At 45.1% G+C, this 25,612-nt stretch overlaps 1 protein-coding gene and 1 non-coding gene across 2 annotated transcripts in view; both read right to left on the reverse strand.

Moving 5' to 3' along the window:
• Positions 1 to 114: 114 nt before the first annotated feature.
• The window catches only part of LOC130406057 (rho guanine nucleotide exchange factor 17-like), a 58,570-nt gene continuing 33,072 nt past the window's right edge, over positions 115 to 25,612 (reverse strand). The window contains exons 2-24 of the mRNA XM_056611423.1: positions 23,942 to 24,019; positions 20,577 to 20,759; positions 18,191 to 18,307; positions 17,559 to 17,651; positions 16,720 to 16,896; positions 16,377 to 16,427; positions 16,014 to 16,123; positions 15,431 to 15,516; positions 15,137 to 15,255; positions 14,125 to 14,332; positions 13,591 to 13,664; positions 13,187 to 13,270; positions 12,894 to 12,997; positions 12,446 to 12,567; positions 11,708 to 11,827; positions 7,791 to 8,058; positions 7,339 to 7,425; positions 7,163 to 7,230; positions 6,813 to 6,961; positions 6,224 to 6,398; positions 4,530 to 4,625; positions 4,190 to 4,372; positions 115 to 4,050 (exon numbers count right to left, since the gene is read on the reverse strand). Of these exons, the coding sequence (XP_056467398.1) occupies positions 3,848 to 4,050; positions 4,190 to 4,372; positions 4,530 to 4,625; positions 6,224 to 6,398; positions 6,813 to 6,961; positions 7,163 to 7,230; positions 7,339 to 7,425; positions 7,791 to 8,058; positions 11,708 to 11,827; positions 12,446 to 12,567; positions 12,894 to 12,997; positions 13,187 to 13,270; positions 13,591 to 13,664; positions 14,125 to 14,332; positions 15,137 to 15,255; positions 15,431 to 15,516; positions 16,014 to 16,123; positions 16,377 to 16,427; positions 16,720 to 16,896; positions 17,559 to 17,651; positions 18,191 to 18,307; positions 20,577 to 20,759; positions 23,942 to 24,019 (2,955 nt within the window). The 3' untranslated portion in view covers positions 115 to 3,847. The remainder of the gene's footprint in view (positions 4,051 to 4,189; positions 4,373 to 4,529; positions 4,626 to 6,223; positions 6,399 to 6,812; positions 6,962 to 7,162; positions 7,231 to 7,338; positions 7,426 to 7,790; positions 8,059 to 11,707; positions 11,828 to 12,445; positions 12,568 to 12,893; positions 12,998 to 13,186; positions 13,271 to 13,590; positions 13,665 to 14,124; positions 14,333 to 15,136; positions 15,256 to 15,430; positions 15,517 to 16,013; positions 16,124 to 16,376; positions 16,428 to 16,719; positions 16,897 to 17,558; positions 17,652 to 18,190; positions 18,308 to 20,576; positions 20,760 to 23,941; positions 24,020 to 25,612) is intronic.
• trnam-cau (transfer RNA methionine (anticodon CAU)) lies at positions 19,540 to 19,612 on the reverse strand. The gene has a single exon. It is a non-coding gene; the product is annotated as a tRNA-Met (tRNA).

Below are 25,612 nucleotides of genomic sequence, written 5' to 3' on the forward strand. Positions count from 1 at the left end.
GGCCCGTATCAACGTTTTTCCACCCATTTATGACTGTAATAATACAGAGGATGAGTAAAGTAAAGAAAGTAAGGTCGTCTAATATAAATGTATACATGGCTTTAAAGCATACACTCATAATGTTGAGGCAAAATAGGCCCTTATTGAACAACAAATTAAATATATTCGGATCGTAGCTAGTGAGTTGGAACTTGGGATGCTAATAGATGACACAGTATGAAGCCCGCATACCGTGGTGACACAATGGGGTGCCTGTGCTGCTCTTCTTTATCGACTGTGCGTCTTTACTCATTCGCCACTAGAGCTGCACTAGTGCGCTTGCATGGATGTGAGCGTGCATTCACAACCACCGACAGAGGTTCTCTGTTCGCGCGCGTGTGTTGTGTGCGTGTGCACGCAGATAGGGAGAGAGGATGGCGCCTGTTGAGTGGACTTATCATATCACAATACACTTCATTGTTGGTTAGTGGGCTTAACGCTTAAGCATACATTAACATCGAGTTAAAACCAAAATGTCAGGGATACCCACTCAACTACAAATCTGAATGTTAATGCTGCCTGGCAAAAAAAATATTCCATGTGTATTTGTTGTATGAAGAAATATCAGCCACATATAAAATATCACCGGTGAACTGTTTTACTTACAAAGAGGATGCCACAGCTACAAAGCAGAAACAGCAACTCTTATGTAACTCTGACAAGGTACAATGATTACAAATGAGAAAGGATCAAGTGATAAAGCTTTTGTATAAGTTGTATTACAGGTGTAATCATAATATCCCTTTGCTAGAATATGTGCTAGTTTATGACCCAGCCCTGGCAAAAAAAAAGGAAAAGCATGAATTTGTGATCTTTGAACAGTTTGGGGTCTATTCGCCATTTGTATCAATCTGATGACCATAGTGTCTATCATTCTCATCCTTCAGATATCATTTTAAGTGACAAACAAGAGGGGGATTACATAGGCTACACATGTATATAAATATGCCATTAGTCATATCAACAATTGAGGAACGTGGGTGTACTATTTACAGAAAAGGGCAATATATATCAATTATTTACATCAATCAAAACCCCAAAGGTTCAAATACAGGCAGAAATATGTCACTTATAACTTACTGCAAGAGCTTCAAGGTGAGTAAAGAGGACCAAATATAAATATGTTGGCTGGCGAGCATTGCCACACTTCTAATACTGTCTCCTTTTAGCGGTGTTGGTCGATTGTTGTATTTGTGTTTTATATCTAGAATGTGACTGTGTTATAGGATCTACATTTTTCCTTGTCAAAAAAAGTTCCATCTATTTATATATTGTTCGTTGAATTCTAAATTGGAGAAAATCACGCACTTGAACCAAGGGTGAAAGTGACTGTACTGGTGTGAAATTGATTTTATTTAGCCTCAGACATTTAGTTCACATAAAGCTAAAAGTACAATTTGAGAGATTTAGGGCCTGCCTGCCCCACTTTGTAGACAACAATGCCAAACTCTCTATTGGCGGTGATGGCACATACACGCACACTCAGATAACACACTGCTCTTAAAAAAACTAGACGTATTACTCTCTTAACACTGTGACACACATTTATAGATAATTGGCTTCCAAAGCAGATGTGACTACAATTGCAAAAACATGCAGGGTGGGGTGAGGGAGACAGCACTTGGCACTGGAAACATACAATCAACCATATAACATTATTACCATACATTATTGGTTTGGGAAAAGTTTTTTTTTTCGTTTCCTCTGTATCGTTTCATAGTTTGGTAGTGTTTAGCCTTTTTATTTGCAGAAGGTCATAAAACAATTCCTCACCTGCCTACATTCACAACAAAACATTCGTAGGTTCAGAAGGCGGCCGTGTCATTTACCAGACGTCACATATATTTTACACAAGCAGAGACTCCAGTACCTAGTTACCCAGCAGACAGCTATCAACACAGCTAATCCAATTAGCCCCTCACATTAGAAACCACTGGGGGAGCTAGCCCAATGCTAACACACTGAGGATGGAGTAAGTTTAAAGGAGTAGAAAGAGCCCAGATGGATGGTGGAAAAGAGCGGGAAGTCTCCAAAGGCTTTTCAGGGATCAAGTTAAACCACCACTTAACCCTTAAAACGCAGGGAATGTGTGTTGGTATGAGTGTCAGTGTGTTAGCTAGTCAACTTTACTTCAGAAACACCTGCTTTGGAACTTGGGGGAATGGGGATTTGCGTAGGTGTCTGCGTGCAGTGGATTATGTTCTAGCCTTAAGGCCGCACATCAATTTGTTCTTCTGACCTCATCTAAATCTGCGGCAAGAACGGACACGCATGCATGTTTTCGTTTCATCCACAATCATTCTTTTTTATCATAGTGCGTGTGTGTCTTTGTTCAGTTATCACTTGTTTTTGTGTAAGAGGAAGAAAATAAATCAGCATTAAACCGGTTACAGGGTTTTGCCACAGAATGTGTGAAAGCTACGTACTTCCATAAACTCAGTGGTCAAAAAAGGCGCTTGAAAAAAATAATAAAGCATAAATACTGTACATGAATATCTTCCACTCCAGAGAGTTGGGGACTGAGAAATAATATTCCAACTGACATCCTGAAGGAATGCTCTACCAATGGGCTTAAATACAATGGCAGTTAACAGCATACAATACAAATACATACTTGTATTTGTAGCCATTTCAGTTGTATATAATTTGTACCGGTTACAGTGATGGTCCATTTGATTGTATGGTTTTCCCCCAATGTAGTATACAGGAAATAAACTGACGCATTGTGATTATTTGTAAATCAAAACAAAAAAATAAGTCATGTTTCTAATTGTAGATATGTACAAATCTTGTGTGCGTAAGTTTGTAAAATTATGCATGTGTGTACATCCTTGTCAAATTGCCATACCATATATTGCACTCTTCTCTATGCTACCTTTCTAGGCAATTGACAAAGAGTTGTGTTGATGGTGTTTCTCACCATCCATTAGAACAGCCTGAGGATTGGCTGCTGTCTTCAAGCTCCACACCAGTGGATCCCAGGAATAACTGATCTCCGGTATTTTGGGAAGTCGAGTAGCTGATTTGACAGGACTCTAGCATCTCCTTTTTGTTTATTTTGGTCTTGGACTGAAGTCTTGTAGATGTTAAGCACTTTTCTTAGCCGTGGGCTGCAGCCGCAAAATACGTCAGTAAGCGATAAAGTGAAATCGACCAAAGAGGTCATGTTGTACACCCTTTCCAATCAAAAGAACCACCTTATAGGTAGGAGTGCATTTGGTGTGGAGGCGGTGTACCATGGTTCCTTGTTCCTGTTTCCCGGTCTCATGCTTTTACAAAGCTAGAGGGACGATAGAGTGGAATTAGACCTAGCAGCATATGCTTCACCCATGTTCCTTCAGGAGTTGACTTGTGTGTGACACTCGACCAACAGAGTTAATGCCTCCCACTCTATTTCCATCTTTCCATCCAATCCACTGTCTTTCTATCTTCAATACTGAAGGACGGTCACAAATTCCTCTTTGTTTTCCTCTCTCTTTGATTTGGGATGTGAGTTTGTTCAGTGACTGGACAGTATTAGTAAGAGGACACACACACACGCATGGGATAACCATGCACAGGAGGAATGATGCACACAACATTGAAAAGAAGACACCTGTTCCCCAGAGGGAGTCTGTTCAGGAGACTGTCCACGGCCACTATGCACATAAAGACTGACCGCACCAAACACAAGACACAATAAATATAAATATTCAGGTGTAGGGGGGTCACACAAGGCAAAGGGCAGTGTTGTGTGCATTTCTAAAACAAATGCCGAGCTTGAGGGGTCAACAGCATCCTGTTGACAAGGGTTCATTGGTCCTAGACCCTAGACCCTCCACAGCAGCAGATGGTTGGTGCTGTCGTCCCGCCCCACTGTCTCGCTGCTATTGGTCAGCCGGAAGTCCTCGTAGCCGTCACCCCCGGAGATCACAAGATGATTGGTCTTGGGAATGACGTGGTGTGTTGAGTCCCTCCTCTGGAGACTGCCGTGTCCTCCGTTGTCTGCACTGCTGCCTTGTGATTGGTTACCTGCAATTGGTGACATCGCAGAAAAAAGGACAAACACAAACTAAGCAAATGGGAGTTTAAATTGGGATCGTCTTTTAAGTGTTAAAAATTGATAACACACCCGTGTTAAACAACATATTTCAAAAAACATTATAGCTACCTGCAAATTCATTTGACGTCTTGGGGAAGTTCACGTCAAAGCCTTCCGGGAACTCGATGGAGGTCAGGAAGCGGACGTGGCCTGTGTGCCCGTGAGCAGACCCCATGGGCACCAGGGGAGACTTGAGCGTGGCTGCCCCAGTCCCAGAGCTCACCACTGGGATGGCCAGGGTGAGGACCACACCTAGAAAGGATTAGTTCAGATGAGCCCAGGGGTTTTGTCTTCCACTCAAATGAATGAACTCACAGTGATGTAAACACATGAAAACGTTCACATTCAAGCTAATTACTTAACACACAGGTGTGTGCTGTTGACAAATACAATGATTGTTTATGAATACCTGCACTGGTGCCGATCCAAAGCAGGTCTTTACATGCCAGCAGAGCTGTGATTCTTAGGCAGGCTGCCTTGTGCTGTCGGATTATCGCATCCGCACCTCAGATAAGAAAATGTAATTATCATTATTAAAAATGTAAACAGTGTTTTGGACCTTGTTCTGGACTGCTCTAGCCCCTTATCCACATATCCATCCAATATGCCCAGGTCTATGTCAAACTCCATGCAGGATGATGTGTATGTGGACCCTTGGGAATTCTTAACCCTTAAATTTCTACCGGATATTCCTCTGACAGAAGTGATATGGGCAATTTTCATATGGATTTAGAGTTTCCCACTATTGACTCAGGTTTGGACTGCGATAGTTGGATTTGGTGATACACTTATCTCATGGATTAGGCTGCTATACAGAGTCGAAGCGCTCTCCAAAGCGCTGAAGGTCTCCCCCTATCTCCAGTGTATCAAGAGCTATATGTTGAGCATAGGGTATCCCTTTGTAACCTGACTCGCCAGATGAATTTCGGTCCACCTAGCTCCACTCATCCATCTGGGATCAATCCATTGGAGAGGTGTTTTAGAAGGCTGGGCCATAACAAAAATCTGTGCATATGATTGGATAAACCACTTGTCTGTCATTTTTATTGACGTGCTACTTCAACCAGTCACATCAAAAGCAACCCGTGACGCTGAGGAGAGCGTTCTCTGATGTTCTTTTAAAGAAAGAATATTCGCTCAATTGGACAACACGGATGAAATAGCAGCATCAATGTTGACGGTTGCTTCCTCGATGCAAGCCGCCAATGTTGTCTGAATCAAGACAGTCGCCATTAAATCTTGTCCCCAAATCCCACCCAACGGGAGCGATCCCAGATAGAGGAGTGGAGTTAGGTGGAGCGAAATTCATCTGGCGAGAGTGAGGTTAATCCCTTTGTGCAGATGAGCTTTTTCTGTATGAAACAAATCCAGTGTCTTCCATCCCCCAACTGAAGAGTTTTCAGATCATTGAAAGTTTTCCCAATCAATACCTTGGCACCAAAGTAATCTTAATTTCCTTTTTCGTCTCTCCAAGTCAGGCTTTGAGCATCTTTGTATCAAGATAATCCACCCTCTTCAACAGAAATACATTTAAATATGGTTTTACTTAGTTATTTTATTTTTAATTATTTATTTATTTTTTAACTTTTTGTTTCCTGGTGTCTTTGTATGCATGCATGTATGCATATATATATATATATATATATATATATATATATATATATATATATATATATAAATATGTTTATATATTTTAATAAAAGCAGCTTGGAAATATAAACTGAAATGAACTTGAGGGAAGCTCAGTACAGGGCATTGTTCCAAGCCTCAAGCAATCTGAAGGATTTGAGCTGTTGCTGCCACCTGGTGGTCTAACTATCCACCTATCCATTACCTTTGTCATATAATGCTTTGGTCATGCTTTCATGGGATGTCCTGGGGCACAATGTATTGTGAGAGATCATGGCCTTAAAGTGAGGTTCGCATTCTTGATGTAATTCATTCATAACATACTTTTTAGTCATAAAGCCGACACTGTCCTCCAGAGTCATCTTGTTCAAGGCCGCCTACTGGTAGACTTGCATACATTGGAGTTTAATTCCAGAGTGTGTGTGTGTGTGTGTATGTATATATGTGTGTCTATTGAAGGAAGGCAAAGCTTACCTGCCAGCATCTTGTGCACGGCCGGGGCCACGTCCACCTCCGTTAGGCTCTCCCAGGTCTGGGCGTGGTACAGCCTGACCAGGGCGCTGCCCTGAAGGGCCAGCCAAACCCCCTGGCCGTACGCCACCATGCACGTCACGCAGCGGCTGCTGTCCGTGCCAACCTGGAACCAGTGCTGGGGAGCATGGGATGGATATATATATGAGAGAGCGAGAGCGAGAGAGAGAGAATAGTTAAGAAAAGAGAGAGTGATGAGTCGGGGAGAGCGAAAGATAGAGCATAGGATGACGATCAGGGGGAAATACAGACAGAGAGGGATTTAGACGGCAGAAAGGGCGCAGTTGGACAGATGAGAAGAGAGAAAATACAATTTGTTTCTAGTCTATCATCCAATTGCACGCTGCTGCTGCTGCCAGGACAACGACCCAGCGTTGAGCATTCCTCTGCATCCGCCAGCCCATCATCACACACCTCTCTACGTTTCCATTCCACTATATCCATACACAATCATCAATTCAATTCCCCCTCCCCTCCCTCCAGGTGTCTCTACATCCCTCCAGCGTGCTCCGCAGCCTGCCGACGGCCCTACCTCCTGCACCAGTGTGCTGGTGTTGATGACCAGCACTCTGTTCTGGGAGCCGCACCACAGCTTGCCGCCCACCGGCACCATCTTGGTGATGGGGCTGCTGGCCGTCCCCAACCCCAGCGTCTGGGAGGACTGGGCATCCCAGAAGCTTCCTGGAGGCGAAGGGTCAAAAAGTTGATCGCAGATTGGCAAATGGCTATGGCTATTCTGACCATTTCGGAAAAGAAGTAATGCGGAACTAGATCATATATCTATAATAATAAACATACATATATATATATATATATAAATATATATATATACATATATATTTTCAACTCCCTTCCTTCCACACATCCACAGTTTGTGCTTACCAGCTTCTCTCTGATAGACAATGACATCTCCGTTGGCAAGTGATACAAACACTTTATTATCCAAATATCTGAACAACACAAAAGAATAGGCACATATAGAGTAGAGATTAATACGCAATTAAAACTGCCTGTCTGCAACCCAACATGTCTTGGTGGACTCAGACCAGGAGACTCACAGTATGCAGAGGATGGAGGCAGAGTGCTGGATCTTCATGCTGTTCTTCCGGTTGCGTATGTTATCAGAGGACTGGTACACATGGATGCTACCCAGCAGACAGGAGAAAAAAGAGAGAAATACATTGTTTATTACTTGTGGATGTAACATGCAAACATGGTGTTTGTGTGTGTGTGTGTGTGTGTGTAGATGTAACATGCGTGCATGGTATGTGTGTGTGTGCGTGTGTGTAGATGTAACAGGCGTGCATGGTGTGTGTGTGTAGATGTAACATGCGTGCATGGTGTGTGTGTGTGTAGATGTAACATGCGTTCATGGTGTGTGTGTGTGCAGATGTAACATGCGTGCATAGTGTGTGTGCGTGTAGATGTAACATGCGTGCATGGTGTGTGTGTGTGTGTAGATGTAACATGCGTGCATGGTGTGTGTGTGTGTGTGTGGGTGCCCCCATACCAGCCGTCCTCGGTGCCCAGCCACACTGAGCTCTGGTAGGCCTCCGGGTCGATGCTCAGCAGGTCCTCCAGGCTGGCCCTGGTGAAGGAGCCCCGGGACGACCTTCGCATGGCGCGCCCGTCCATGGGGCTCTCCGGGTGGACGCGGCCCGCTCCCACGCCCCCCGAAACGCCCGCGGTCCCGTAGGGGTTGGGGGCCGGGAACTCCTGCTCCTCCTCACTGCTGGTGGTCTCTGTGGCCATGTCTTTGAGGCCCTGGCCCTCCTCGTCTGTTCACAGAGGAGAGGGAGGGAGAGGGTATTAACAACCCACTGCTGTCTGTGAGTACATGCAAATGTGCACAGATATTACATTACTCTGTCCAAAGCGAAAACAGAAACCGGATTCAACAATGAGAGAGAAGAATCATATAACTGCATACAAATTCACACAAGAAAAGAAAAGCAACTGCTTTCAGGAGCTAAATATAGAAATGGGACATGGAGACAGATTGAAAGAGAAATAAATTGATGGAACTTTTTTCACCCTTTGACCATACTAAGCCATACATGAGGCTGGACAAGATCGCAGCCTCATGCTGGTGCACACAACATGGACAGTGACTGACACTCAAGAGGCAATGCCTCGCCTTGTTCCATGGCAGAGGCAACCGTGGGGGAGGAGGACGAGACAGACAAGGCCGAGGTAGAGAGAGCAGTTCCGTGGGGGGCTTCAAGAACTGATGGTGGCGAAGTAGAACCAGACGAGTGCTTCAACTGTGGCAAGTAAGGACAAAAAAAAAAGAAAAAAAAAGAAGCCCTGTCGCGTCATCTTACTGCAGTATGTTGATACCAAATTACTCAGCATTTGAAGGACCCAATGAGTGCAATGGCTCACGGCTCAGGGGAGACCCCTAGTTCCAAGTTGGTTTGGACTCCAAAGGTAAAGGAAGCGTTCTGTGGCCTTACAGCAGGCCCCGAATCTTGGTCTACCAGGCCCGGCCCAACCTTTTATTCAGACTATTGACAAACGTGACGGCTACAAGACATCAGTACTGCTCCAGGAGCATGGGGGCCAACAACGACCAGTGGCGTATTTCTCCACCAGATTTGATCCAGTGGCAACAGGCTTGCCTATGTGCTTGCGCACAATGGCAGCTGCAGAGAAGGCAGTGCACAGCTCCTGGGACTTTGTACGTTATACAGATCTCACCCTGAAAGTTCCCCACGCTGTGTCCCCATCACTATTAGATCTGAAAACCTTTCACCTCTCTGCTGCACCATGGCTGCACTACAACACATGCCTGCTTCAAATGCCTGTCAGCACTGTAAAGCGTCGCAATGTGCTAAACCCTGCTACATTGCTTCCCACAGAAGGATATGGTGAAGAACACCCTGATTGCCTCGCTGCTGTAACAGAGGATCTGAACTGATCCAACCTGGAAGTGAAACAGTTCGTGGACGGCTCCGCCTCTTGCAACAAGGAAACCGGTCGTAACAAGGTTGGGTTTTCTGTAGAGAATCCCCATGAGAGACTAGCCTCTGGCTCATTGCCATCTAATCTCTCAGCTCAGGCTGCTGAGCCAATACCCTTGACAGAGGCCTGTAAACAGGCTGTAGGATAATCAGTTAACATTCACACAAACATCGCTATGCATTCGGCGTAGTACATGATTTTGGCACCCTGGATAGGGACTTCCTAACATCCACATGCAAACTGAAGCACCCACCACACCTTGGCTGCTGAGTTGATAGAGGCAAAGCTACTCCCAGCTAAATTAGCAATTTGCAAATGTGGAGCTCACACTCAGTGTGAACTTGTGTCTAGAGGCGATGCCTGCGCAGACATAGTGGCAAAAGCACATGCATTGTATGTACATGTATCTGTCCCTGACCCAGATATTCCCACAGCGCCACTGGCAGACCTCCAACAACGCGCCTCTGACAAGGAGAGGTCGCAATGGAAGAAGGCAGAGTGTATCAAAAATAGATGGTATATGGGTGGGGCCTCCCCCGCTGGCTTTAACCCAACGATGCACAGTTGATGCATGGGCATGTGTCAAAAGGGGGAATGCAGTAAAAGGACCCCCCCCCCCCCCCCCCCCATCAACAAACCCGTGTTATGACCGAATGCTCAGATATTGTATGACGTTGTCCTCAACTCTCATACACCAAGGGGTGCAAGAGGCACTACCAAAACCTGCTTCAGGACCACTCCACAGCCTGAAACCCGGTGACTGGATGGTGGAGTGATTTACCTAAGGAGGTAAAGCTGGAAACACACAGTTGGACAGGAACTCATCAGGTGTTGCTGACCTAACTAGCTGCATCAACGCCTGGTATGGCAACCAGCACTGACCTCGACCGCAAGGATCTGCAGAGGGTGGTGGAAACTGCCCGGCACATCCCCAGGACTGGGCTGCCAGCCGGGCAGGACCTCTCCACTCAGAGATGGAGGGGAAGAGCCCAGTCTATACTCAGGGACCGCCGCAGCCACCCGAGCCATAAACCTTTCACTGAGTTACTATACCGCCTGGCAGACGGCACATGAGCATCCACAGAGGAACCACCGGGGTCAAGGACAGCTTCGTCCCCAAAACCACAAGACTTCAGAACTCTGGACTGTGATCACCCCACCACGGCCCAACAAACACACTCAAAATAACTTATAACTTAAACGGTACTATGTATGTTTACTTTATATATATATATAACAATTTACAAGGTGATATTATCACTCTCGATATTTTTAGTCACTTTTATTTTATTGTATTTATTACTTTACCTGCACTGAAAGCTTAAAACACTTGAATTTCATTGCCAGCAATGACTGCTACTGGAGCCTTGTTGTGCATTTGACTTAAAGAACTTCAACTAGAACTTGGAGTGTGCCCATTCTTAAGAGAAAACTACAGCGCTTCAACCTTTGTATGCTTGTCGTGTTGTGTGGCCTCTCTGCAGAGACTATATTTATCTTATACTATTCGTACCCTTAATTATAAATAACTCCTAAAGGTCCCATGGCATGAAAATTACACTGCAAAGCAGAGTTCCACTAGCCTGCCTATGGTTCCCCCCCAGTAGCTAGAAATGGCGTTAGGTGTAAAACGAGCACTAGGTACCCTGCTCTGCCTTTTGAAAAAACAAAGCTCGGAAGCGCCGATTTGGTATTTGACCCTCCAATGAGACAATGAATTGGAGCGTGCCTCGGCAGCGGGCAGCGGGGCTCCGGCGGGAGAAAATCGCAGTCCAAAATCGCGGGCAACAATCCCTTTCTCCTCCATGACGCGGTTCAGTCTACTTCAGATTGATGTGGAAGTGGAAGAACCAGAGACGTCGGAGAACCCCACGCAGTCGTTTGAGATTCATAATATCGTCTTGAGGTGCACACAGCTTTTGGCCGTGATAATATACATTATATGATATAGAAATCCATGTACGTATAATAGCATATTATTAAGATATAGAGCTCCAGGTCTCTTGCCGAAGCACCCGGAGTGTTCTAGAATATTTAGAGAACACGGCCAAAAGCTGTGTGCGCCTCGCCATTGCGATAAATCCACTGTAAACACGAGTGGTACCATTGCTGCAAGCTCCTCAGGGCCACGTCCCCACCCTCCACCTTGACCCGCCTCTAAAAAATGGCACGTTTGTGGAAAGCTCATGTGGGACTGGCTCACAGTCGCTGTAATTCTGCAACAAGGTAGAATTTCTTATATCTTCAAGTACTGTATTAGGGGCCTACTAACAGCTATATAAAAGCATTCATAAAGTAGCATGCCATGGGATCTTTAAGTTTAGTCGGCTTGTCAATATTGCGTAGTCAACACATTTCAAAGAATTTCCTTCACACTTCTCATCTGCAATCTGAATCTCCAGCCATCGACTTACGGGTGAATATAGGGATGTGCACACTGCTGTGTTGGGTGATTGTACTCACTGCCATAGCTAGATGAGATGGTGGAGCGGCTGGCTTGGCTCTGTAATGTGGAGGAGGGACTAGGAGAGTCTTCATCATCCGTGTCATCACTGTCAAAGGGCACTATCTCCGCCCCCGCGCCTATGAACAGGAAATTTAGAAATTATTCAGAAAACTATTTTGGGAGTTTTGCCAGTGATCAATGCCTTCATGAAGTCTAATGGAACATCTTCAAGTATACCTACTTATGTGGATCTCTTTCATATATTAACCAAAATAAACTATCACAAAACAACAAGAAGTAGTTGATCAATTGATCGATCAGTTGATTGAAAATAAGCTGCTATTTATTTTGATTAATAGTAAAAATTGTAAGACTAGGAAATGCATTTCCTACAGAAAATGCAGTGAATGCTGTAGGGAAAAGTGTGGTTGAAAATATGTTTCAATTAAGGGACAGTTTAAGCAAGGTACAGAAAGGTTGTACAGCTATTAAGATATTAAGATTTGAATAGAGTTCAACAATTTAAAGTCTAATTGGACAATACAATGTAAACATGAAAACCATTAAAAAAGTGTAAAATTGTTGGAAACAAATCAATTGACAGAGTTAAACAAATAGCTACAATTATAAAGTTTGAATACATTTTGATCAAATATAGAACAGCTGAGCTGTTGTAGAACCCAGACGTTTGTGGCGCCGACAAAAGAAAGGCCCTCACCTTAACAAACACATTGTGCACACAGAAGAGAACACACCTGCAGGCTGATTGCTGAGCTCCAGCGACGAATGAGAGATGGATATGTGCAGCTGGGGTTGGGGATGGGCGGGGCAAGAAGATGCAGGGGGCGGGGCATGAGCGGGCTCCACTCCTCGATCCCTACGGGGTAAAGAAGAGGAGTTACTGATGGTTGAAGTAAAATAAAGATTAGTAACATTGTGGGCAGTAGATATGAATCAAATATTATTATTATTAAAAGTATCATCAAAAAGACGCATACAAAAATAAGTTATTATGAATAAACTTGTAAGATGTTGAATATCCACGCTGGGTGCGTGTGTGTGTGTTCATGTGCGTGTAAGTGTGTGTGTGTGTGTGTGTGTTTGTGTGTGTTCGTGTGTTCGTGTGTGTGTGTGTGTGTGTGTGGGGGGGTGTGTGTGGGGGTGGGTGTGTGTGGGGGGGGGTGTGTGTAGGTGCGTGCTGACCTGCCCTTCAGGCCCGGTACAGCAGCAATACAGATGATCCTGGCAGAACAGACAGCTATGCAGGCCTCCACGGTGGGCTCATCCTTGATGTTCAGTAGACACACCTGGAGAAGCCATATTCAACTCTTCTTACACTCTTCATGTCGAGGCAAAGATCATGGTTCCACTAATATCTGTTTAACGCCTAATGTCAATAACTTGTTTACACAGGCACAGCAATTCAAGATAGATGGTTGGTCAGTTGTTTTCATGTGTTGAACTGTGAATAGATTTGTGTGTATCTATGCACCGACCTGTCCCACGTATCCGTCACTGTTACACACCCACACCTCACAACCACTGTCTGGGCAACTGTGGCTGGGAGAGGCGCATGAAAACTACGGAGACAGAAAAACAACAATAACAACTCAGTGAGCTGACTCCCTTGCAAATGTAAACACTTGCCGCCAAAACTGTACACCAGGCTTTCAAAGATAGCCGTGTAGTCGACAAAATCAATATAGATGAGCTGATGAGCTGTTTTGTTTTAAGGATAACTGCTGACAGACAGGCACATATATATTCACACACACACACACACACACACACACACACACACACACACACACACACACACACACACACACACACACACACACACACACACACACACACACACACACACACACACACACACACAGCAGAGATCTCCCCTCACCTGCATTCCACTGCGAGTCTTCATAATTGGAATGGCTTTCAGAAACTCTGGGTCCCACTGGTCTTTGTTCATGGCTGGACACGAATAACAAAAAAACACAAAAAAGTAAAAAAAATGACTGCTCGTCTAAAGTGTAACAAATCAAACTCGCAATAACCAAAATGACAAGTAAGCAAATACTGAGCCACTACCACTACCAGTTTGTGTGGATATAGCGACATCTTCTGGTCGAATGTAGGTATTTGTATTTATTCATTGTTTTGTGAGAAATCAGATACATTTCATTAAGGAGCAGGTTAAGGGAAGGAGGGAGGCATTTTGTCATAATGATGCTTACACGTGTAGACTTTGGACATTAGGGGATCAAACTCATTACCTTTCGGCTGAAATTGAAACACCCCTAACCACCACACTGTCCCCTGCCCCTTTTACCTAATTAGCGAAACCACACGTCAGTGTCAGATGGGCAGTGTCCTCTCAGTAGAACAGGTACCTATCCTCACCCGACTCGGTCTTTAACCTAAGGCCTCTCACCTAGCTTCTTCTTGGCGTCCTCGAAGGCCTGCTCAAAGTTGGAGCGGGCATCGGGGGAGCTGAACTCGAAGAGGAAGCTGCTCTCGGCCGAGGCGGTGGCGAACTCTAGCTTGGTGGGCAGGAAGGTCATGCTGAAGGCCAGCGACTGCTTGTCCGAGAGCTCCCGGTGCACCGAGGCCATCAGGTCCTTGATCACCTCGTCTAGCGACTGCGGGGGAGACATTATGGGAAAGAAATGAATAAAGGAGATGGTTTTAGAAAAATGTGTGGTAGCCAGGTCTTAGTTAATCAACAGTGTGGATGGAGAAATAAAGCGTTTGAGGATTAAAATATTTGAGATGAAGAGACAGGAATAAGAGGAGCATGACATTTAAACATCAAAACTGAAACATAGGTATAAAATAAAATGACAATAATGTATTGTGGACAAAGTTATGTGCGGATGAAATGACACAGTAAGGAAGATATTAGAAAAAGACTACTTAAAAATTGTTGGGGACGTGGCCGTGTGCGACTTCTAACACTATGGGCTGGTGGATAATTCAAAAGAAATAAAATACTTTTTTTTTTTTTTATTGCCATGGGCCCCCCCTCTGCCTTGGGCCCCCCCAGGACAAAATCACTTTCCCCCGCAGTCCGTCGGCCCTGACCCCGCTTATGTCCTTTCCCCCCCCCCCCCGAGTACCAGCTTCTTCCCTCAGGCAGATGAACCCAAGGCTCAACAGTACCCTAGGCAAAACTGCTCTGAGCTTCTTTACCCCCCTGCCCATAAAAGCCCTAAATGGCAAGATAGCCACAGGCCAAGCACTGTAACGGTGCTTTTAACTTTGACTGTACACAGGTGCGATTTATGACGACTTCATGTCGATGAGGCTGCTTTACCCTTAAAGCACATATGTACATCATTATGATGACAACACATGTGTTTGACGATGGGCAGTGTGCAATTGGTTGGTTGATGGCAGTCTGCGTGCATGTGTGTGCTATCGTGTGTGTGCGTGCGTTACATTACCTGGTGTGGGAAGCTGAGGGTCTCAGAGAGTTTGCTAATCTGACCCAATGTATTCAGATCCTCGTCCAATCGACCAATCATCTTCTGGATATTCTCCTTGTTTGTTGCCTGGGAGGAGTCTAACGTGCAACAAGCGTAGTCAGTAGACTGCAGCATAGTTGATGCCTAATACTATACATTATGGACAACATATAATAGGCCTCCCAAGATAGGGAAGGATTATTTTACCATACATCACATGAAAGGACTATTGACTGAAAAATACCAGTAGTAAAATTAGAAGCAATAACCTACTTTTCACCATCTCTATGTCCTCCAGAGAGAGTTTCCAAAGGAACTTGTATTTACTGGAGGTATCGATCAAGCTAGCAGCAGAATACCTGAATAGGTGGTGATAAAACAAATGAACAAATGAAAACAGGAACAACAAGGGACAAAAATAATGTAAACTTTGGCAGCCTGGCAACATCTGCGTGTCCGATGCTCAACAGTAGGGGGCAGAGTAGGTCAGTTTAGAGTAACAAAACTGATAGTAGAAAGTATAGAAGACATCTGTGTATATGTTCATGTGTTTACCTTTACATTTAGCGCCTTTAGCAGACGCTTTTATCCAAAGTACATTTGTCAGAAGAAGGAGAAACAATATATTGCTGTCAGTACAGTAAGGATGTTCATAGAACCAAGTATTGCAAGGTTAACCCATTCCCTGTACACAACAAAGCTAGTTTACTTGCATTACAAAAGTATGCATTCACTTATGTGTGATTATGTATGCGTACGTGTGTGTATGCGTGTGTGTTTGGGTGTGTGCGTGTGATACCCTTGTGTGTGTGTCGACCCCTGTGTGTGTGCGTGATTGTGTGTGAGTGAGTCGTACAGGCTCATGGAACTGCGTCTCAGGGAGCCGGACTTCCTCTTGAGAGTGGTGCAGATCAGCAGATCGGTGAAGAGGAAGAGCGAGCGGTCCTTCCTGCCGCCCACGGTCTTCTACGGGGGGGGGGGGGGGGGGGGGGGGGGAGAGAAGAGGCTCAGGGTGAGAGCGATGAAGAGAGTCTGACGCTGACCTCCCTTAGTATCACAGGGATACAATTAACCAGCACGCCGTTCAGCCTTGCAGGTATTAACGATTAACTTAACAAGCTTTGTGATCCATGGTGTGATCTCGTAGAGACACCTTTGTGCATTGAAATCATTCAAAGTGTTTCATGAATCACCAAATACCAATAGAAAGCGTTCTTACCCCCTCCATGACCATCTCTTGTCTCAGAAACTTCCGCTGGGGATTCATAATCTGACACACACACACACACACACACACACACACACACACACACACACACACACACACACACACACACACACACACACACACACACACACACACACACACACACACACACACACACACACACACACACATTTGTTAAATCTCCACAATGCAAGCACCTTCAACAGACCCTTCTCTTGAAGAACAAATTGATGGCGTCCAGTGGCGGCCATGGTAAACTACTTGAGCCTTTGTAAAGCTACAGGAACAAGTGCAGGTGGAGGCCCCATATCAAGTGGTATCCAGTGTGTCTCACATGCTCCACCCCCTCGATGTGAGCCTCGATCTCCTGCATGACCCGGGTCTCCCGCTCTGCCTCCTCCGCCGACCGCCGCCCCTTGTTGATCTTCTCCGCCAGCCGCTTGATGCCCCGCTGGGCGTCCAGCAGGTACGGGTGGTCCGGGTGCTCCTCCGGGGTGTGCTTCAGCAGGTCCTGGAGGCGCGCGCACACACACACACACACACGCGCGAGAAGAAATGCACACACACACGCATGTACACAAACAAAATGGAGATAATTGATCAGAATACTGCTGAGAGTGTGTGTGTGTGTGTGTGTGTGTGTGTGTGTGTGTGTGTGTGTGTGTGTGTGTGTGTGTGTGTGTGTGTGTGTGTGTGTGTGTGTGTGTGTGTGTGTGTGTGTGTTTGGTGTGGTGTGTGTGTGTATGTTCCATGCTGAAGGCAGTGCACTGCATGCACTACGAAGTGAACACGTGATAATATATATGTCCATGTAGTCATTGTCGCACATCCAAGATTACAGGCATACACAAACAAACATATGACATAACGTTTGTCTAACAACAAAATACACTGGTGTCTGCTGCAATCTCCCAAATAGGCAGCTTGAGGCTTATTGTGACTGGGCAACATTGGCAACATTTATTTCATCAGAGTAAGCTTCTCCAACCGTTGTATCCTCCTCAGAGTGATAACACAGATTTATAGGCAAGTTATTCTCCATTACCACACACCGCCTCAGCCTCCCCCCCCCCGGTTATCATGACGACCAGCCCAGCAGCAGCAGCAGCACCAGCAGCAGCAGCAGCAGCAGCAGCAGCAGCAGCATCATCATCATCATCAGCAGCAGCTTACCTTCACCAGCAGTTCATAGCGGGGAATCCTCTGGACAGGCTTGATCATCAGGTCTCCAAGAGCCTGCTTCTCCCTGTTCTCACGCATGCTTTGCTGTGAGGGGGGGAACAGACAGACAGAAGCATGGATTGAAGATGAACAGAGGAAATAAGGTATATTAGAATAATACAAGGACTATGTTCTTCACTTTCTTTGCCAGAAGGAGGTACAGCAGCTCAAGCATAAAAGTCCACATCTGGACATCAAAATTTTTGTTTTACCATGGTGCAAATGTACACATAATAGTATTCAACTTTACTCGATACTATACAATTTCCAACCAAACTCCGCTCAAACATGATTGGTTAATACTGCTTGGACTTCAAACATAAACCTGTGCTTTCATTACCAAAACCCTCCAGATTCTGCATTCATATGCAGGTATCAGTTTATAGAGATCTAACACAGGTGACCAGTTCATACAGTTCTGGTCAAAGTGAAATTCACTTTCAATCACTTTGACATAAATCTAGTTCAGTTCTGTTTGAATTCCTAAAAGGCGCACATACTAAATCTAGAGGAACGTTGTGTTTAATGACTGTTAAAGCATTAGAGGAGAATGGGGAACACATGTTTGGATGGACAACACCCACCTCTAGGAACTTCAGGAACGCTGGCTTGGCCTCCTTCGCAATCCTCACCGCGTCTTTGGCATTGAGGAAGTTGTCGATGTACGCCGAATAAATATTAGCTAGGGTCTCTTTTGAGAACTGCGAAAGGGCAAAGAAGAGAACAAAAATTTGTGGGAGGGAGACAGGATAAATATAGGACTGGGGCGCGAAACAGGAAATAGCTTTAAGATCAGTCGTATAGAGTCAAATTTATGACAAAAGTATTGTCCGCGATTACTTTTTTAAAATCTCTGACGTAGCTGTGGATATGCATCTCTGTATCCCAGAAAAACAAAATCCAACGGATTTTCGCGAATTGTGAACGAAAAGGGGATAGATCCCTGTTCACCTCTATAATCTGTGTGTGTCAATCATTAGCTGAATGGTATTCCTGAGTAGCTAATGCCTGATGATGGTGTGCATGCCTTCAGCCCGGGAGGTCAACATACCAATAACTCATTAGCCTAGGTGACCCATTGAGTCTCCGCCACCATGACCAAATCAGGTCAAAACAGGACAATAATGCGTACGTAAAGTCAGTCAGTCTGCGATGCCCACAGTAATAGCAGCATGAAGCTGATATTAAGACATCCCTTGGAAACAGGTGTTGAGTTCAGAATGTCAGACTGAGGAACTTGGAGGATGTATTGTAAGAGTACTTACATTATACCTACACTATCTGGGGAAAGCATGCCTCAAATGTATTTGTTGAAAATGTCAAAAAGAATGTTATAAACACAACACGTGTCTACACTCTCATAAACACACACATCCACACACACCTCAGACGGTACCAACACAGAGCCAGAGGAAAACTATAAATCGAGAAGTCAAACGTGCTATAGGTCAGTTTAGCACAAATGCTCAGAGCCCAGATAAACACGCCTTAGGAAACATCATAGCCTTGTTTTCCCTTTCTCCCATTTCAATCCTTCCCTACAACCGTCCATCATCCCTATCTGCTACGCTGTCCCCTCTCCCCATGCACAGCCTGTTGCTCCTCCTCCTCCTCCAGGCTTTCTTCGAGACGACAAGAGAAAGAGAGAGGGAATCTGTGCTCGGAGGAGGGGAAGTAATGAATTGCCACACGGAGCATAAAAAGACGAGGAGAGAAGGAATTAACATCACAAAGCGCTCAAAAAAGTCAGTTCCAGAGCTCAAATTACGCAAGCTCTCAAGAATCTTCTCATCTTCATCGGCTGTCAAATACCTTCCTATTAAAACAACAAAGAACAATAATAATTTCGATATGAAATAACATGTATGTACTGAATTGTATTATTTGTTGACTAGAGCTAAAAAACGATTATGAAAATGAAGTAAAAAACATCTGCCCCGTGTGAGGCTCGAACTCACGACCTTCAGATTATGAGACTGACGCGCTGCCTACTGCGCCAACGAGGCTCTGAAGGCATAAGAATGCTCTGTTACTTTAAGAGGCAGCAGGAAGTGCCGGGGGAGGGGAGAAACAGGGCTTATCTCGCTGCTGTTCCTACTGAAACAGACTAGACTGCAGCCGCTTCAGCTGAATGCAGGGTCATGCTGTGCCTTTCTTTTACTCTAAACTGCCGTCTGCACATTTAGGACAATACTTAGTTTTCAATTGTACAACATTATCTTGGAAGGCTGTTGATGAATGATTCGATGATAATAGCTGAGAAGTCCTTTAACGACAATACATTGTGGATAATTTGATGATCATGAAAGAGAACATCTTTGCAATGAATCTAAAAACAAACACACATTCAAACACGCATACAGACAACGATTATGAAACTTCCTGACCGCGGTTCAGGGAAGTCAAGGGATTACTGCTGGCTACATTCTGTTAGCAAATGTTAACTACAAGTCACACACCCGGGCAACATTCAACTGAAAATGGAGAACAGCTTCTTTCCGACAGCATTTTGTCATTGGAGAGAACCCATGGTAGGTTCATTATGATGTCGATATTTATTCTCTCTTATGGGTGCATGTTTAACTTAGCATTCTCGTCTTTATGGTTTGCCCTCTATGGATGGATGTGATCACATAACCAACAAGCCAGTTCATAGTGTGTGTGTGTGTGTGTGTGTGTGTGTGTGTGTGTGTGTGTGTGTGTGTGTGTGTGTGTGTGTGTGTGTGTGTGTGTGTGTGTGTGTGTGTGTGTGTGTGTCAACATGGACACACAAAAACACACATATGGTAGGACAAGAAATCCTACAGTAGTAATTGTTAAACAGCAGTTGGCCAGAGTAAAGATATGGAAAAGTAAGCGAACATAACATACTATCTATAATACATCATAAAAATGTATATCGTTAGAACAATCATAAGAAAGTAGGAGGGACCAATGGGACCCGTGTCACTCATCCTCATCCCTACTTACCGATTGGATGAGGAGGTGGCCGACGGTCTGCCTGTCATGCCATTGGCTGACGCAGCTGGTGACCTGTTCCAGGAAGGTCTCATGGTGCTCCAGGATCTCTGGGATCTGGTAGAACATCTCGTCCACCAGCAGGGGGTCCACGATGCAGCTGCTGTCCGGCTGCTTCAGGGGCCGCATGTAGCCCTGAGGGAAGAAGGACCAGACATATTGGATATAGAGAGATGAAGCTATATTTAACACAAGTAGTAGCACCATTCACCATTGTGTTTGTTTGTGTTCACTGGCTGACAAGGAGGAGCATCAATCCAGCGATGTTGTAGACACCCAATAAACCTACTTGAATACGTTTTCTAACTGATTTTTCTTATGTGTGTGTATAAATACAGCCACGATTCTACTTAAGTATTTTCTTTGGAATCGGGTGGAATTTAGTATGTAAAATGTTAAGTTTGTACAGATGTTGGCTTTATACAGACTGCTTTGTGTGAGATGGTGAATAACACTAACATATATTTTGCACATCACGTTTCAAGAGTATTATTTTACTCAATGCACGGTAGCCGTTCATGGGTCACAAAATATTTGACTTTATTCATCAACAAAAATAAGCATTCGTAAGTAGAGATTGTAGATGTATTCAACGATGTGTGAAACTGTTCAACTATAAGACTGAGGGCTTATTGTTCCCACAGCTCTGCTGTTGAGCAAAAGTTGAAGAAAATGTGACAGCATCCACCTGGAATCCGCAGTCACCGTGGTTACTCGCTTATTTCCCGAATGTAACCATGGGAACCTAGCCCCATATGTTATTATCCAGAAGGCAAATAGAGAAACATACGGATATTAAGACACTCGCTCTGCTCGGTCTGACATACAGACACACATTTACAGTCACACATATCCAATTGTACACACACACACACACACACACACACACACACACACACACACACACACACACACACACACACACACACACACACACACACACACACACACACACACACACACACAGAGAAGAAACAAGGAGAACATGAAGGCATATAGTGTTTACCTTAACCTAAGAGAACTAAAGCAATAAATCTTGAAGCATAACATAAAAAAGAAAGGAGTTGGAAACCTTAAGGTGAGGCCGAGTGGAGTCACATACATGTTATACACATGTGTGAAATAGGTTACATTCTTTATTTGAAGATAAACCTTCATTAATCCCCAGAGGGAAGATAGTAAAACATTGAGCAGCATTGAATCATTGTACATTTGTCAACATCAATGCATATTTGAATGAATGAATATGAATAGTCCAATGCGAGATGCAGAAGTGAAGGGTCCAACGTACGCAACAGACAGGGCAGGTCTCAAAGTTCCCATGCGGCGGTCAAGCCTTGGTTGTGGCGCCAGATGGCTACTAGCAAAGAGGATTAGCCAAGGCCCTTCGTGGTGTGCCCAGGAAGGATGAGTCTGTGGCCGAATGGACTCCTCAACTTCACTAGAAGAGATGGGAGGGGTTCTCCAGTGGTGTCCAGCTTCCTATCCATCCTCCCCATCACAAACCACCTTTGGTTCAGTCAGGTTCAGCTCCAGCTAAGCCTTCCTCCCCAGCTTGTTCAGCCGCAGGCCTCCCTTGTGTTGCTGTTACCCCACCGACATACCGGCGTAAGGAAGAGGGCGTTGGTCCAACACCGCTCCTCGATCTGTTGATGTGGAGCTGGCGGTTCTTGATGCAGTGCTCCACCAGTGCTCTCGAATTGTCTTTGATGTCATCCGCAATGCCGCTGACGACGGAGGAGTCGTCGGGGAACCTCTGTTGGTGGCATGTGCTCAGAGGTTGTTAAAAATGCTCCGCTAAGACAACGCTCTGCGTGCCTGAGAGCTTCTCAACCAGCCTTGGTGGCTGGATGGTGCTGAAGAAGGTGAAATACATGACTCTTACTCTGCGCGTCCTGTCCAGATGTTTGTAGGCTCTGTGAAGCATTAAGATGATGCCATCGTCCAGACCTATGGTTGCCTGGGTTACATACTGAAGGGGGTCCAGGGAGTCACTCAACAGGCACTGCAGGACCAGGTGATGCAGGACCAGACTCTCAAAGGTCTGAAACTGGAGCAACTGGCCTGGAGTCATGGGACAATACAGGATGTCTTCCAAAGACTTGCGAGCATTAATCCCCGGTGTTGATGTTGTCTGGCCCCCTGGTCTTGTTCAGGCTCATCCTGGAGAGCACTCCTGGTTGGCAGGTTGTGATGCTGAGGGGTGAGGGGGTGGTGGTGGGCTTTCTCCTGGTGTTGGGAAACATGCCGGGGCTACGATCCGCTGCTGCCTCCCTGGGTGTGGTGCTGGGGAAGGGTGGTGGAGTGGTGTTGGGCACTGGGGACCCAGGCTGCCCCTCTGACCTCATGGGGGTCTGGCGGTTTAGCCTGCTGAAAAACAGGTCCAGCTACTTCCTTCCCTGGTTCCAGGGTCACCTCAACGGCAGTGCTTGAGCCAGTTATCTCTCCAATCTCCCACAAGACCCTGGAGCTGTTGGTCTGTAGACTCCCATCCCTTCCGTCTTTGAAGCTGTCCTTGGCCCCAGCTCCTTCTCGCCTTGACCCCCACATGTTTCCTGCCTTCATAGCCCACTTCTTCCTGTTTACCAGAGCCATAATGTCCCCATTGATCCAGGTATGAAGGTATGTGTGTGTGCGTTTGTTCTTATGGTTCACTAACTCCTGTGAAGGCCGGAGGAGTAAAGGGTCAGCAGCCTAGATCAGATGGATTGACCCAAACGACTCAGTATTAAATCACAACACATCCGCACGCTCTGTGCTACGAGTCGATCATCCTACTGAACAGGCACCCTACAACAGACACATCACCGATATCAAACAGGTATGTGTCAAAATGTAGTTAATATCGGATGCTTTTATCCAAAGTGAGTGAATCACTACATGTCATTGGAGCATGTGGAAGAGTGAGCCATCTAGTGCACGGATGCGTACTATCAGACTGCGTCAGGGTTTGATCCCAGAACCATTCAGCTGTGAGCCACAACACCCCAACCAGGACACTATCCCGCCTCTGGAGTATGTAGCAAGTGTTTGTTCCTTCACAACGCTGTGAACACCCGTGATGCGTGAGTGCTCATGTGTTCATTTAAGCACAATTTCACTTAATCTGGACGCTGCATGTTTGTTTCCCAGTTTGTCTAGCGCATTAGCTTTAAACGCAACCCTAATAACACGTACAGCAGGCATGACAATGAGAGTGAGACCACATTCACTCAGCATCCAGTGAGAGGGCAGCGTCTACTGCAGTGGGCGAGGTACGCGTACATGTTTGTGTGTCTGTTTGTGTGTCTGCAGCCCAGGTGTGTGGGTGAGAGTACCTGGATGAGCGTGCGCAGTGCGTCCACGTATGACTGCTCTGTATCCAGGAGGGTCATGATCACATGCCGCCTCATGTCCTAATGGTCAGAGACGGAGAGAAAGAGAGTCAGTATAACATCTAATACAAAGAATACTCCAGAATAAATAGAGTAGAGATACTCTCAATGCAGAATATGCATTCTGCATAAAGATAAAAATCAAGCACGCTCAAGATGGAGAGATAGGCAAGATACAGAGGAAAAGGGACGATCATCTGATCGATTCATTTCAGATGATATTATTTAGCAGAAACATTTTTACATCAACTCCAAAACACACACACACACACACACACACACACACACACACACACACACACACACACACACACACACACACACACACACACACACACACACACACACACACACACACACACACACACACACACACACACAGTTGTGTTGAGAATAGAGTGACTTCTCATAAGCAATTCGCCCTTGCACTTTGTCATGACACATAAACAACACAGTCCAGCCTATTATTCACTCTAAAACGTCACAACGTGGGCAGACAAGAGCATGGAGAGACCGTACTGGAGAGACGTCATAAAGTAAACAAACAAACAAACACCAATAAGTAGAGGAAAAGCCAGGAGTAGCGGGAGAGGGCTGCATACAGCTCCTAAGTGTTGAATGTTTCTAGATAATATATATATACATATATAACAAGCGTCATCCAATTACGAGCTCCCTCAGTTCATCTGGTGACAATATGTACGAAACGTATTTCTAGTGCTGAGCCTGAATAAGGCTGCGCCGATAATTTCTCACGTCAATAAAAAAGAATACCATGGAGCTGAATGGGATTTGGATTTAACCGGCTCCAGCACAGGATTTAACCGATTATTGCCGGCTCCAGCTTGCATATAAAATCAGTTCAAAACAATCATTATCAGGTATCTTTCTCATGGTCACCCTGGTCGCAGGACACTGTGGAGGGATTTCTCAACACACATTCCTCTAATTGGATCCATAGTGATAAGCTATCATTTAGGACCTCCGACATATTCTGTGACGGGATTCATCTTTTATGATGCCATGTAACATTATATACATGTACCATAATGATCGAAACATACGAGAGAAACATACAGCTTAGCCATATTCTAACTGCTGACATGGAGGATTTTCTGTTTGCACATTTATTTTTTATCATTATTGTTAGGTAGGTAAAATATGTCGTTTGTTCCGCTAAGGGTCTCTCAATCAAAACTATAACAAAAGACTCGCTCCTTCTGATGACGTCCAGAAGGAGCGTGGGTTCAGCCGAGATGCCGGACTGCCACGGCTGCGGCCCCTTAGGGGAAAGAATCACGCCTTCCGATCAGGAGAGAAACAGGAAAATACCGAAAAGCTGTTGTACAGCAGGGTGTAAAGCCAATAGAGCAGACGACCCATCATGTCTGTTTAGTGCTTTCCTTCACCAAAGAACAGTATATAATATTCTGGTAAGCTGATCCAAGTGACTTTGTATGTCTGTCAGAACAACTGTTTTACACACCCAAAAAAAATATCTGTATCAATTTATTTTTGCCCACAACAACACACACAGTTAGGGGAAAGAAGGACGCGTTACAGATAAAATAAACCGAACCAGTTAGACTTCATGTCGATAGTAAGTCATTTTGA

Source organism: Gadus chalcogrammus, chromosome 16 (genome assembly GCF_026213295.1).
Source record: "Gadus chalcogrammus isolate NIFS_2021 chromosome 16, NIFS_Gcha_1.0, whole genome shotgun sequence".
In the NCBI taxonomy this organism is placed as follows: domain Eukaryota; kingdom Metazoa; phylum Chordata; class Actinopteri; order Gadiformes; family Gadidae; genus Gadus; species Gadus chalcogrammus.